Source organism: Balaenoptera physalus (genome assembly GCF_965194825.1).
Source record: "Balaenoptera physalus genome assembly, chromosome: 9".
Lineage (NCBI taxonomy): Eukaryota > Metazoa > Chordata > Mammalia > Artiodactyla > Balaenopteridae > Balaenoptera > Balaenoptera physalus.
Window position 1 is genome coordinate 50,941,883 of NC_138888.1, and position 15,661 is coordinate 50,957,543.

The 15,661-nt window shown below is 37.0% G+C and overlaps 2 protein-coding genes across 4 annotated transcripts in view; one reads left to right on the forward strand and one right to left on the reverse strand.

Moving 5' to 3' along the window:
* Positions 1-15,661, forward strand: part of SESN1 (sestrin 1) — a 114,675-nt gene that overhangs the window by 80,696 nt on the left and 18,318 nt on the right. Inside the window, exon 1 of one of the 3 annotated variants that reach the window (XM_082475289.1) lies at positions 12,037-12,269. The exons of the other annotated variants lie outside the window; for them this stretch is intronic. Within the exon in view, the coding sequence (XP_082331415.1) occupies positions 12,168-12,269 (102 nt within the window). The 5' untranslated portion in view covers positions 12,037-12,167. Of the gene's footprint in view, positions 1-12,036; positions 12,270-15,661 lie in introns of those variants that run through there. 3 annotated transcript variants of the gene reach the window in all.
* Positions 12,279-15,661, reverse strand: part of ARMC2 (armadillo repeat containing 2) — a 178,362-nt gene continuing 174,979 nt past the window's right edge. Inside the window, exon 19 of the mRNA XM_082475150.1 lies at positions 12,279-15,454. Coding sequence (XP_082331276.1) covers positions 15,405-15,454 — 50 coding nt within the window. The 3' untranslated portion in view covers positions 12,279-15,404. The remainder of the gene's footprint in view (positions 15,455-15,661) is intronic.

Sequence of the window (15,661 nt, forward strand, 5' to 3'; positions counted from 1 at the left end):
AAGGTATGGATATTATTTTTAAAGAAGGTAGACTGGGAAGAAAAAAAATGCCTGGCTGATAGTAGATGCCTAATTAATATTGGTTGAATGAATATTGAATAAATAGGCCCAATATATCCATACATATAGAGGTTTATGAATTTAACAGAAACATACACAACCAATCCTTGGTGTATAGATATATAAGTGTTAAGTAATTGATGAAACTTTCATTAATATTTGGATGGATACTGTTTTAAATTATTAAGGCTTCAGAGCCCGAGGAAAATACGAGCTTGATGTAGAGTGTCTCTTTCCCAAATGATGTATTGAAAATACATTTTTTTCTTGATACAGCATAGCTTAGTTATCTGTGACATTTGAGGACAGAGGAAAAGGATGAAGTAAGGATATCGCCAATAAATAAAACCTAGAGTTAGTCTCCAAATATTTGTTTAATTTCCCCCTACCTTCCTAGGGATGTATAGAATACAATGAAATATTGAGAGGAAGTATACATGTATACATTTTTGACAGCACCCTACAGTATCAGTAGCAAATCTCTTATGTTTTTTAGTGCATGGTAAGTTCAGTATATAATTGATGATATGGCAAGTCAAGCTGATCTACTTAAAGTAATTTTTTTTTTAGGGAACTAAAACTAGCAAATGATTTAAGCAGTACTTGAAGAAAAAAACAAAAGGTGGTTCTTGAAGATTTTTACAGAAAATATTAGAAACTGCTTTAGAATACTTTATAAATTTGGCAAGCCAAAAGCAGAATGAAGAAAATTATTAACTATTGTTTCACAGTGTTTTTGTGTCTCTATTGCAAGTAACACTGTCAATTTGAGCAAATACTGAGGTTTGCACTAAACATTACGATGAAATCTGTAACTCTTTGAAAATCCCTTCTAAATCCTCAGAAAACTTTCTTCTCTCAAGAATATGTATTGAGTGATAGAAATAAGGAGGAAAAATTACATAGAATGGCACTGTACAATTTGTTGTTTGCTTGATTGTTTTGAAGGCTGTATTTGTATGTGGTTGTTTTTAATCATATTTACATTTTTGGATTTGCACTGTAGCATTTTCTTATTGGGTCCCCCCCACCAATCCCCCGTGAATTTTAGAAATTGAGTATTAGGGAATTTAAGAAGAAAAGAATCTTATACATCTTCCTACCCTTATCCTCTATGCACAGACAAGAAAGAAAATTTCCCACAAAATTCTATATATTATTACAAATACACAAATATTTTAAAGATAACTTTATACAGGATCTGGCACAATAAGGATGTAAACAAAATTATCACTACATTACTAAAATCTGATATATTTTGTTAAGGGTTGGTGAAGAGATTTTATCTTTCTTTAACCCAGGACAGTCTATCCTGTTTTATAACTTGTGTTCTGCTCTGACACTATATAATTTTTTAAAAAAAGCAAAAAACAGCAACAACAAAAAAAACACTGAAGGTTGGACTTCATTGGTATCTGGATCGGTTGAGTCCTTACCTGTTTGTCTGCTTTCTGATTGGCTGAAAACTGTTGCTAAGCTTGTTTTTTTGTTCTTTGGGAAAGTCAAAAGTTGAATGTGACCTATTTGAACTGTATCCTGCGCTGCTTTTGACTCTGCTTTGCTCTTTCTCCGATCCACATACTTTTTTCTGCTATCTTTTGAAGTTTAGATTTTTTTTAACCCATCAATTTGTAAATTTAGTGTGCAGTATTTTAAGGTTTTAAGATTTTAATTGTACATTTGTAATGCACAAATTAGAGTACAGTGGTTCTTTTTTTAATCTGGTTGAATACTTGAAAGTTGAAGTTTCTGACATTTAAAGCACGTTCTAATTGTAAAGAGCAAATACATTATTTAAAGACCTGCCTATTACAAACACAAAAGATTATTTGGATATCAATAATATCCTTATTGTTAATAACAATTCCAAAGTGCATCACTGAAGAATTTATTAGGTCAACTTTTTGTGTTTTAGGATAAAAGCTATTATTGATCATATTGGCATGTATGTCACTGAAGGATGGGACTGACTTTATTCATGTTTTCTGGAGAAAGGCTAGAAGGATTGACAGTCCTTTCAGTTATAGACCAAATCCGGGACAGCCTAAATAAAAGTTCTACTGGAAGCCAAGTTTGGTTTGTAATTCAGTAAACCGTAATTGAACTGTTGTGATTCCAAGAGCCTTTTCTTTAAGGCTCTATTTGGCATTGATGGGAATGAGACTTTGAACTAGATTTCCCCGGCACTCTTTTAGAACCAGCAGAAATCCTGGGAACATTCTCTGAGCCTTAAAGCCTGACTCAAGCCTTGGATGAACAACATAGGGAGCTACAGACTAGCATGGATTCTCCAAACCTACTGGGAGTTCTAGTGTACAGATCAGGAGATGTGGCATGTATATAAAACAGTGATATTCAAATGTGTTACTGATTTTTTTTTTTGTCCACATAGTCTTTAGTGAAACAGTATTACCAGAATTCTGATTTATATACAATATCTAAAACTGGTGTTTTATTAATAAGTGATCTCTTTAAAGTTCAAATAAGTAAAGTTAAATTATTTATCAAGCCAATTAGTGAGAACAATGAGGTTATGTTATGTTTTAAACAAATTTGAAATAAAGGGGTTATGGATTATAGTTACAGTATTTCTGTATTTTCTTGTATTCATAATATCAGAGAAATCTGGATTGACACAGCAAAGTACCTACATGCTGTAGCAGCCCACTCACTACTATAGTTTTACTCGAGCAGATGCAGGCAGGCATGAGTTTTTTAGAAGGCCAGAACACACAAACTATACCCTTCCTTGCCACTGACAAATTTACAAGAATGTTCAAACATATACTCACAGAGATGATGGAAGAAGCTTTATTTACTCCAGTATCTAAATTATTATTTTGGTGGTTTCCAATGCATTTACTGTTTATAGATGTTTGTAGGTTACCTTGAAAAAGAAAGCTTAAATACAATATTTCATAATATCTCTAAAGTACTTGTAAGAAATACAATTCTGAAATCACTGGTAATGTACAAAGAAGCCTGGTGTAGGAGGAAGCCAGGTTCTGGTTAGCGTAAAGCATATTAATTCTTGATAAAATCAGGAATTATAATAACAGAGTAGAACTTTAGAGCTGAAGTAAAGTATGAGAGACCATGAAGTTCATTTGCCCTTCATTTTAAATTTGAGGGGACTAAAACTAGAAGGGTTGTTAAGAGATTGCCATACCTTCTGGGGTTTTGTTTTTGTTTTCTTATTTGTTTGTTGTTTTGGTTTTTTTCTCAGAGTTGGACGTTAAAGTAGATGACTCCCTATTTAATGATCCCTGACAGAATCCGAAGCTATCTGCCAATCTGTATGACTTATGTGAGAGGTTTAAGTCTAAATAAAATAGATGTCCAATCTCAAATTAAGATGTTTCTCCTTGTTCATAGGACTTAAGAAATTAAGTGCATATAATTGGCATTCAGTAAATATTTATAAATAATGAATGACTGAAGTGTTTACGTATTATTAAGATTTCTGTTAATTGGTAAAATAATAGCACTGACATCCATACATAAACCTATGCCAAAACATACTTTTTTTTTTTTTTTTCACTTTGGGGAGAGTCTTATAAACCCCTTTGGCTTCATATCTAAACTCACTTTATCCAATCAGCTTTATCTGTTATAAAGTTAACAGATATTTAAAAACATACTTTTTAAATTAGAGATATAACAAGTTAAAAAAGAATACTACCTTCTCCAACTTGTAATATCTGAATAAAATCCTATTTTAGTGTTTCTCAATTATTTGCCAAAAATTAGGAAAATCAGATTTTCTTTTACTACAAATGAAATGATCTTGAATTCTGTTCAAACTTAACCTCATGTAAAAAAAAAACATAGTTTTTAAAGTTGCATTCTTTTTTTGAGTATTCTTAGCTAAATAGAGAGATAGTAGTGGTAAGTGAAAATAAATATATTTGTTGAACTACCGTGCCCTGAATGTACCCACATCCTTTGGGCAAAGGGGAAAATGGCCCACAGAGGTGCAGTGAGGATTTTGGAGGGCAGAAGAACAGATGAGAAAATCCAGTGAATGGCATTTAATTTCTAAAATGCCTAGTAATGTGCAAGTAGTTTGTAGATGTGGCCTTGTACTTTGTGACGAGGTTAAGGATCTACAACTTAATACCCTCTTGAAAAACAAGAGATCTCAGAAGGAGGCAAAGAAAGAAGGTGGTTTAAAGGATTAAAGGACCTACAACTAAAGATTATCACAAAGGAACTGAGTGGGGGGTTCTTTGAGCTGTTAGAAAAGCACATATTGTTGAACTCTATTCACAGCTTGGTAGTACTAATCATGGCGAGGGGGCATGGATAGGGAGGTCAGGATAGCTGTTATAAACAAAAAATAACTTGATTAAAAGATTTTAGAATATTGTCATTAGGATTTTGTTTCTTTGAATTAAAATTATCTCTAGTATGAATAAAACATTCAAAATTCAGATGTGATTAAGCAAATGACTTACTAATATGCATTTAGCCTAAACATTTTAACTATGGGTAAATTCAGTTTTATAAAGGAAGTAAACACTTGAGAATTCAGTTCCATGAAGTCTGTGGGCTCAGGATAAGTTGAAGATATTAGGTTTGATTTTAATCTAGTTTGAGAAGATAATTTTTTATATTATGCCAGACCAATATATTTCCTTGGACTTAAAATTATAGGTTACATATTAAAACTAGTTATTGCCTTGTGCCCACAAACAGAAGCATTTTGAGAATTTAAAAAGCATTTTCACATATGTTTTTAGGTACAGATGAAATCCAGCTCCTCAAAAACTATTTTTTTTTTTACATCTTTATTGGAGTATAACTGCTTTACACTGTTGTGTTAGTTTCTGCTGTGTAACAAAGTGAATCAGCTATATGTATACATATATCCCCATATCCCCTCCCTCTTGAGCCTCTCTCCCATCCTCCCTATCCCACCCCTCTAGGTGGTCACAAAGCACTGAGCTGATCTTCCTGTGCTATGCGGCTGCTTCCCACTAGCTATATACTTTACATTTGGTAGTGTACATATGTCAATGCTACTCTCTCACTTTGTCCCAGCTTCCCCTCTCCCCCCACCCCCGTGTCCTCAAGTCCATTCTCTACGTCTGCATCTTTATTCCTGTCCTGCCACTAGGTTCATCAGAACCATTTTATTTTAACATCTTTATTTTATTTTATTTTTTTTAGATTCCATATATATGTGTTAGCATATGGTATTTGTTTTTCTCTTTCTGACTTACTTCACTTTGTATGACAGACTCTAGGTCCATCCACCTCACCACAAATAACTCAATTTCATTTCTTTTTATGGTTGAGTAATGTTCCATTCTATATATGTGCTGCATCTTCTTTATCCATTCATCTGTCGATGGACATTTAGGTTGGTTCCATGTCCTGGGTATTGTAAATAGTGCTGCAGTGAACATTGTGGTACATGACTCTTTTTGAATTATGATTTTCTCAGGGTATATGCCTAGTAGTGGGATTGCTGTGTCATATGGTAGTTGTATTTTCAGGTTTTTAAGGAACCGCCATACTGTTCTCCATAGTGGCTGTATCATTTTACATTCTCACCAACAGTGCAAGAGGGTTCCCTTTTCTCCATACCCTCTCCAGCATTTATTGTTTGTAGATTTTTTGATGATGCCCAATCTGACCGTTGTGAGGTGATACCTCATTGTGGTTTTGATTTGCATTTCTCTAATGATTAGTGATGTTGAGCATCCTTTCATGTGTTTGTTGGCAATCTGTATATCTTCTTTGGAGAAATGTCTATTTAGGTCTTCTACTCATTTTTGGATTGGGTTGTTTGTTTTTTTGATATTGAGCTGCATGAGCTTCTTGTATATTTTGGAGATTAATCCTTTGTCAGTTGCTTCATTTGCAAATACTTTCTCCCATTCTGAGGGTTGTCTTTTCGTCTTGTTTATGGTTTCCTTTGCTGTGCAAAAGCTTTTAAGTTTCATTAGGTCCCATTTGTTTATTTTTGTTTTTATTTCCATTACTCTAGGAGGTGGGTCAAAAAGGATCTTGCTGTGATTTATATCATAGAGTGTTCTGCCTATGTTCAAAAACTATTTTAAATACAATATAGTATATATGCACAGCCTGAGAAATATTTTCTACTTGAACATGTCCTACATTAAGTATCTTCCATTACCTTTTTGGTTTTTTTTTTTTTGAGTTGGTATTTCCTTTTTGTCCTTCTTTAAAACCTTCAGTAACTCCTAAGAACATATGGGATAAAGACCTAACTCTCAGTTTCCCACTACACTCATCTTTTTCTTGAACCTCATCCTATTCCAGATTAAATCCATTCCTTCTTATTTACTTCAACAACAATGCTGAAAAGTAATTAGCCTCTAAAAGTTGTAATGAATGAATTCTCCCACTTAACTTTGATATCTCAACACTTACTTTACGGTCACTTCACTTTAGAGAAGCCTCAGGATGTTTAAAGCCAGACTTGGTTACAGAATGTTCATGAATTTGTCAAACTATGGTATGTATACAGGCAGTGTCTGACTTGTAAGTACCTGCCTGACTTAACAAGTGAGCCATATGTACCATTGCCCAAACCTACATAGCCACTATCTTGGTAGTGCAGGAAAACAGGAACAGAAAAATCAAAGGAGCTTGGGAATATCTGGGGTTCCAAAGGAGAAGATGGGAAGAGACTATGAAAAACAGAATTTGCTTGGTAGAGCTGGAAAGGATAAGCTGATTCCCAAGCAGAGCCTGCCTGCCTGCCTAAACAGTGACCCCAAAGCCTCCAAAAGTGTTTGTCTAGATGGCCCAAATCTTTTATTGTATGAATATTGAACTTGAAATTCATTAAGTTTTCAGTTGAGTTAAGCTTCTTTTTTTTTTTAATGGAAACATCTCTGTGGAGTTCACTCATTCAGTACATTCTTATTGAGGGTCTACTGTGTGCTGGGCACTAAGATATCAGAAATACAGCAGTGAACAAAAAAGACAAACATTCTGATTTTATGGAGCTTACATTCTATTGAGATAGACTAAATAAATAAATAAATTAGTATGAGATATCAGTCCCTCATATAATAAGTGTGAGTTAGTATAAGAAGCCTATTTTCTTCCTAATACCTACCAGTTATTCTAAGAAGAATAGGGGTAATGTGAGGAGCAGGTAGGAAGTTGGGTAAACTTTATTGCGGGAGCTTTGGGTAGCATGAAGTTACCAAAGGTCTGGGGAGACACTGAGAGGAATGACAGGGGTAGAGAAATAGAGGAGAGAAGCTCTCAAAGACCAAGACCACTCATTCCATGATTTCTTTTTTCTTTTCTGTTTTTTAAAACCAGATCTCACCCTAAGTATGAGCAAGGGAGATAAATTTTTCTTTCTTCCTGCCCTCTTTTCTTGCCATCAGAATCAAGAACTTAAGCTAACATACCATTACTGACAGTTTTAAAATATTCATTAAAAGAAGCAGCCCAGCTTCTGCTGCTTTGGATTCAGACCTAGGTTCTAATCTCAGTCTGCATTTGACTACTTTTACAACCTTGGACAAGTGACCAATATTTTATGAGTTTCTGTTTTACAAATTTGTAAAATAGAAATAATTGTATCTGCCTTATAAGTGTAAAGTTCTTAGTGTCTGATATGTTGGTCTTATCATTAGCCTGGAATACCTGACCATGATTTAACATGCTTATTCTTTGAGGGAAAGTGATTTTGTAATTTAAAACCACTGACACTATTTGGAATACTACTTGTTTACAAATACGAGTGATGGTCTATGTTTCTAAAACCCTATGTAGAAATTTAAAACTGTGCATTTCTAAAAGAAGAAACCCTAAAGGAGCGAAAGATAGCAAAGATTTGTCAACATTCTTGCTTCTTTATAAGTAATATAATTCTAAAAATTAAATTGAAGAAGTGAAAAAAGTAGAGGCCAAATAAGAGAATATAAAATTAACGTTCAGTACTAGTAGGATCTCAACATACCCAAAACATGATGTTGAAAGGAAAAAAGTGCTTAGCAGGCAAGCTATATATAAAAAAACAGGAAGATAATAAGCTAGAGGAGAAAAATCTTGACAAAATTAGTAAGCAGAAGTAATCTTAAAAACCAGCATTCATTCCAAGTAAAAATGTTTTAAATGACAATATGGCGTTTTTTTCAAGAATGCTTAAACCCCATAAATCTAACAAATCCCACTCCCCCTCTTAAAGGAGTTCTTTGGTTTAATGGCTAAAATCATGGCTATGTGTATCTAACCAGTTATTAAATATAATTTCTAAAGAATAGATCTACAAATCTATAGTACTTTAATTCCTTTAGTTAATGAGAAAATTCAAGGTTTAATATGTGGTCCATGAAAGTGTGATTATATGTTTTGGCCTGATTAGTATTCTTTCTATTAAAATATACATATTCTTTTTCATCAGGTGACTGTATTTTTTAAAGTCTAATGGATTTAGGGAAGCCACTTGGTCAGGAGAGCATGTAAGTTGAGATTTATCTCCTAAATTTCAAAAACAAAAGTATGAGGCATCATTTCCTTTCTCAAGAAACTTATTATCATGTTGGAGAGACAAATCCACCTTCATCCCTACACTTTGTTTCATTTCCATTGTTCTTCACATCACCCTCTTGCCTTGACAGAATTGCCTCAACAGCCTTCCTAGCTCATCTTCCTGCCTCTAGTTTTGCCTAAACCTTAGCTGAAATGCAAATTTGATGTCATTCTACTCTTTAAAACTTTTAGTAACTCCACATTACTCTTAAGAATGAAATTTATTGTCCTTAATGAATCTTAAACAAGGTCCCTCCTTACTGTTTATGTTTTACCTAAACTTCATCCATTACTCTCCATACCCTGTGCTCTAGACCCCAGTGAACTTCCTTTATTCAGTTTTTCTAACAGACTACCACTCTCAGTCTCTCCCCTGCCTGTGGGCTTTTGCACATGCTGGTTTCTTTGCTTAGAACTCTGTCTTTACTCTCCCAAACACTCCCCCGATTTTCTTGCCAAGGCCTCTCTACTAATCCTCTAAGCCCCTAGCTCAGATATCTCTTCCTTCTGGAAGCCCATCTTGAACCACCACACCAAGTCTGGACTCTCTAATGCCACATAGTTCTCTGCTCAGATCAAGTCATTTGACACCACTCTTTTACATGGGTGTAACATCTTGTTCTTGAGAAAATTAGAGTTGAGACCATTCCTGCTAATGACAAATGCAAAAACCTCACTTTGATACAGTTTGAGTAGGTTTACCAAAACATTTTTATTTTTATATTTATTTATTTGGCTGTGCCTCATGGCTTGTGGGAGCTTAGTTCCCCGACCAGATATTGAACCCACACCCTTGGCAGTGAAAGCTCGGAGTCCTGACCACTAGACCACCAGGGAATTCCCAAAACATTTTTAGAGGAAAGGAAATATTTCAGATTTACTCTTACTTCTTGGATTAGATGTCAGGATTCTTCATCGAAGAAAAAAATGTTGAAAGGAAATGTTTAAATAGCAGATTTTGTAAATAGCTGCTGGCCTATAATGATAGCCTGTGGTAAATATCAAAAAACGTTGTCCTTCCCAATTACTAATCGGTGCTCAGGAGGTTTACTACATGCTTAGCACTGGGGGTTCATTAGGAGAAGCACCTTCAGGACATCTGGCCTACTCAAGTAGTGAAATCTTTGGAAAATACAAACTTTTTATTAAATGATTTGGAACAAAGCATTTCCAGAAGTGAGATCTACACAGTGATATTTGCAGGTCAATACAATTGTTGGAATTCTTGGTTAATAGATTTATTTGGAGGCAGCCTTTTTATGTTAGAGAAGAGAGTGACTAATTCACAGTTACTGCTCTATCAAAAAGAGCAAAAATCAGTACTCTTTGAAGACCTTAAGTCAGTCTTTATAGAAACCATAAAAGAACCTTGACATTTAATGGCTTGAAAGGGTCTCAGTAAGGACTGAATTAGAAATTATTAAAATTATTTTTCTTTTTATGTAAGGCAGCATCAAAATAAATAAACTGAAACTTTCAAAGAAGAAGGAGGGAGGGAGGGAGAGAGAGAAAAGAAAGAAAGAAAGAAGGAAAGGAAGGAAGGAAGAGAAAGAAAGAGAAAGAAAGAGATCCTAATTGGAGCTTCCTATTCAATTTCAACATATGTTTCTTCAATAAATATTAAGCACAAAGTATCAAACATGAACATATATATGTATACATACACACACATATACACACATATATGTATATATACACATGTGTATACACAGTTTGCAGTTCTAATTTGCATTTAAACCATTTTTGCATTAGCTAAATGCATGCTTTTCCCTTGCCTCTCATTAGAAAATAGAAAGGTAAACATTCTCCATTTTGTAAATGATATAATTTTAATGTTACAGACAAGGTTATGCCCTACTAGGCAGCTAAACCCCACTATTTTATTCCTTCCAGAAAATAAAATCACAGCTCAACTCTTCTAGAGCCAGTCATTATTTTTCACATACTTCCCTCATTAAGTAACTCTATAGCTCACAACCCCTACATCAAGTCCATTTATGTTTCCACGTTATTCATCTACAACCAGTTTATCTTGGAGGGTATGTCATATTGCTGCAAATTGGATGGTTTACTGGGTATATTTTTGCCTGTGTGTTTGTGGCTGAGTGGGCATCAGATTAGACTGTTTTTGTGGCTGTGTTCAGAGGAAGAGAGCTTGGACGTCTCTGTAACCTTTTCTTCTATGTCAATATTAACCTCAAATTGCTTTTCTTGACCAGTAAAAATATTTTGGGTGCTTTAGCAATTTATAAAAGCAGTGTATGAGAACATATAACATCATTTTATTTATCTGGAGAAGATAAATAAAAAGTAACCATTTTTAACCTGCTACTTTTAAAATGTGACAGTTTAAGAGCTCAAAGAGTAACTCAGTTTTCTCTGAGACATTGTAACCTCACTCCTAAGACTGAAACTTATTTTCATTTATGAGCCCTGGTTCTGTGTCTGTCAGTATTTATTGACTTAAACTCTGCTTGTTTCCTTCTATCAGAATGTTCCAACTTTTTTTTTTTTTTTTTAACCTGAGCATGTAAGCCTTTGAAAATACGGGGCAAACATGCAAAAAAAGAGACCTAATTTAGGAGTTAATTTTTTAAAAAGAAGTTAATGGGAGCCCTGTAAGGAAATAGTGTTGACACAGGACTTGAGAGATTTGTGTTCCAGATCCAACAATGTCAGTTATTTGTGTTCCTTTATGACCTGTTTTCTCACGTTCCTCATCAGGTTTCAGAGAGAGATTCTTTCTTTAGAACCTAGGGCGCTTATGAGGAAACAAATTTTAAAGCTTTCGAATATACTTGGGAAGAAAAAAAATTTAGAGATCTGCTACCAAGGCTTATCTGTGTAGGAGAGTGATATTTATAGTTTATACATAGCTTACCCAAAATAATTTTACATTGAATATGGGTCATGGTCCCCTACTTGTTTCTGCATTCTGCGGCCCAGTCAGCGCTGTTTGGGCATTATTGGAAAGAAAGGGAAATTTCAAAAGTTCATAAAATGTGAAGCGAATTTGATTCCTCCTGGTGGTGTCGGGGTCAGCCTAGAGGTGGGTTGCTGTTTGGCTCTAGGTAAGTGGACCCGAGCGGGTGGATGGAGGGCGAGCTTTCGGCTGCTGATACTGGGACAGGGACAATTTGCCTTTCAACTGAAACCCGCCGGCTCGCGCTGCATCTTCCAGCCGCAGTGCACGCACACCTCCCGGAGGACCGAGCCCATTCCGACCCGAGGATTAGCTCCTCGCTGGAGTTCGTTCCCTAGAGGTTGTTTCTCGCCCGGCCGCGTAGCCCGCCCCCCGCCAGCACCCGCTCCCCGCCAGCGCCCGCTCCTCAGCGCCAAGGGGGTGGGGTGCCGCGGCGCTGCGGGCCCCCATTGGCGCGCGCGGCTGCCGACTCGGCGGAGTGACGGCGGGGGCGGGGCCGCATGTCTTGTTTGTTTGCCCCGTCCCGCCCCGCAGTGCCTCAGCCGTCAGCGTCGACTGAGGCGCTACAGCTCAGAGGCAGACTGGCAGCCCATCCAGCTCTCGCCTCCTCCGCGCCGCCGCGGCTCCCCTGCGCGTCTGCAGCTGTCCCCGCGCCGATATGCGCCTGGCCACAGCCGCGAACGAGGCGTATACGGCCTCGCTGGCCGTCTCGGAGCTGTTGGGCTGCAAGCAGTGTGGCGGGAGCCGCGGCCAGGACGAGGTACCAGGGCAAGGGACCGGGCGAGTGGGCGGGCGGGCACACGGCCAACTGCTTGGGCTGCATGGAGGTCGCGTCGCTTCCCCGCCCTCGCACCCTTACAGCTTAGGAGAACGCTCCCCGGGGAGGGCGCCCCTGGAGCTACTGCCCGGACGGCCGCCCTGCCCGGCGGGGCGTCGCAGGCTGGCCCGCGCCCCTCAGGTGAAGGGGCGGCCAGTGGGGGGGGGGGGGGGGGGGACGTTTGCCACCGCGAGTCGTCCCCGGGCAGAAAATGCTGCGGCTGGAAGGGACAGCTGCCTCGGTCATTTAAATGGAAGTCTCCAAAACGTAAATAACGTTGTCTTATGTACAAGTCTCCACAAGCCAGAAGAAACCTAACAAACTCTAGTCTCACGGTAGAACAGCCTGTGGATTTTTTTCCCCCTCAGCGTCTTGTCAAAACACATTATTCGGGGACCCTCACTCTCTTCGCCTCCTACTTTAAAAAAGAAAGAAAAAGAAACAAATATATTTCGGTCAGTTAAAAGATGATGTTGCCTAGAATAAGTATGTTCTGCCAGCTCAATGACGTTATGCACAGCGTTTACTCTTGTTTATTAAACTATCCCTTTTTGTGTCTGAATTGGCCTTAAGAAAGAGCTATTTAATTGTAACATTTTGTATTTTTCCTAAGTGGCTGCAAATAGGGCACCATCTGAGAGTTACTAATATACCTTTAACTCAAATTTGAAACTTTAAAAGGCTTTTTAATTCAAAAGGTGGCAAGGGAGAAAGTAGAGAAATCGTAATTAAAATTGAAATCAGAATGTTTTAAGTATTGACTTAAAGAAATGTAAATACGAGGTAATTTCTCTACTGTATTGCCCACTAAAATGACTCAGTATTTATATGTATATATATTTTTTGTAAATGGAGTCTACACTATGATATACTACATATATTCATATAAACTTAAATGAAGACACTTTCTTGTGAAGGTTGTAGAACACCAAATGCTTTTTCTAGATTTTAGCATTCATGGATACATAATGTGCTCCTTGTTTCCAGATAATACAACAACCTAAAAAAAGTCTCATAACTGTTGCTTTGAAACTTTACCATAGAAAAGAGTGTGAAAGTGTTGAAATAGAATTTACAGTTTCTGTTTGCAGGCCGTAACAGATCTGTTCTCATTTTCAGAAGTGAGCCTCAATCATTGTGCTTGAATCTGTTATTTCTGGTGGTATTTGTGTGCAGAATCCTGGTTTTTGCCCAGATCTAGAATTTCTAAATATAGCCATGTCAACTGGAAGATAGAGATACATTATATCAATAGCTTGCACATTGATTACAGAGCCTATGGGATTGTGTTCGGGACACCAGGAACCTTTGTATAGTTGTATTTCATTTTTAAAACCTCCAACATGTGGGAAGATAAATTAGGAAGTAGTGCTTTATAGAAAAACTATTCACTTTACAAAAGAATTAATAACACAACTCTATCAAATAGCAAGCTTCCACGGTGCCTTTAAATTAAACCCTTTCCAGGAATGGAACTCCTGACTAAAGTATAGGGCACACATATGGCCTAAGTCAGCCTTATAAAGCCAGTACTTTGAAGTCAGTGAGTTTTTATTTTTCTAGAATGTATTTCATAGAAGACCAGACACTGGAAAAAGAGGTACCTGAACTTTGAGTATTTCTAAATTCCCTATAAAAGAGTTAATGACAATTTTAGAAGAAGCACTAGTACATGTTGTTATAATAAGAAGTCTTCTTTATAATGCTTCTAGATTTCTTCATTTCTATATAAAAATTTCAAATGTCAAAAGGCTAGCACTCAGCTATAGGCAATGATTCTCATAAACAAGGAAGAGTGGGATGGGAACTTTTACTTTTTACACAGCATATTTTTGCCTTGTTGAAATGTGTTTCAAAAAGAACTTATGTAATTTTTTTAAAAATCAGAATTAATATTATTGTGATTATCAGTATTAAGACATCTAGACAGTTTAATAATGTACCAAGTGCAGTGAGAAAAAATAAAATGATTCAAGTGATCTGATTATTTTTACTTTTCAACTAGTTTTGCAAGTGGATAGACACTGTAAGCCAGCAAACGCTCTCATTTCGCACTGTGGCAAACTGTTCATTTTTTTGGTTAAAGGTATTCTTATGGATTCATAAGTGTATCTGACAAATTTGAAAAATCTGATTAGAACAGTAAATTCATAAACACAGATTCATACAGTGATACATTGCATACATTAGTCATTCTGTGGTACTGTCAGCATTTGCTGAGAATTTTCATACTGTGAAAATTAGTGTGTTAGTACACACTGGAGAGGAAACAGATATCACGTCAGAGATTTGCAGCAGTGTTGTGATGGCAGAGGCTGTTGCTATGTCTTCAAAGATGCTGATTAGGAGGATTGTTGAGAGGAGAAGACTGTTAGTTCCCATGTTAGATTTCCCAGCCACACCTTAACCAAGAGCCTGTGAGGTTTGTGTTGTGGTTAGCATTTACATCTGCTTCACAACAAGGCCATTTGCCGTTGGCAAGTTCTACCTCCTTGAATCTAGATTGGCCAAAATTTGTTCAAAGTCTGTAATTCAGTTTCTTACAGGTACATATGAAGGCACAATTGAAGGAACCCTTAGGACGTTATGAAATGCACTTAGTTTGGCTTACGATCACACCATTGAAGACCTGCAGTGCCTTTTTTTTTTTTTTAATCAATACCTGCTAGAAAATAGGGTAGCAACTAATTTGTCATGTGACTAGGAAAAGAAGTGTTTCAAAAGTGAGTTTTCCAGAAAATTGAAACTTTTAACCCTTTAGAAACCAAGAATACTATTGTATAATAATAATGCTATCTAAAAGGACCTTTAAGTATCAAAAGCTCTTTTTAAAAAAATTTATTTACTTATTTATTTACTTTTGGCTGCATTGGGTCTTCGTTGCTGTGCACGGGCTTTCTCTGGTTGCGGAGAGCGGGGGCTACTCTTGGTTGCGGTGCGTGGGCTTCTCATTGTGGTGGCTTCTCATTGCAGAGCACGGGCTCTAGGCGCCCAGGCTTCAGTAGTTGTGGCACGCGGGCTCAGTAGTTGTGGCTTGCAGGCTGTAGAGTGCAGGCTGAGTACTTGTGGCGCATGGGCTTAGTTGCTCCGTGGGGATCGTCCCAGACCAGGGCTCGAACCCATGTCCCCTGCATTGGGAGGCAGATTCTTAACCACTGCGCCACCAGGGAAGTCTCTCAAAAGCTCTTAAAGAGGCTCTTTTGAGAGTAATTAATTAAAGACACCAACTCTAGAACCAGACTTCCTGGCTGTTTTCAAGATAATTGTCACCTGTTTCCTTTTCCCAGAAGTTAGAGCTCAGTTTGTGTGCAGTGGGAGGCTAGATGGAATCAATG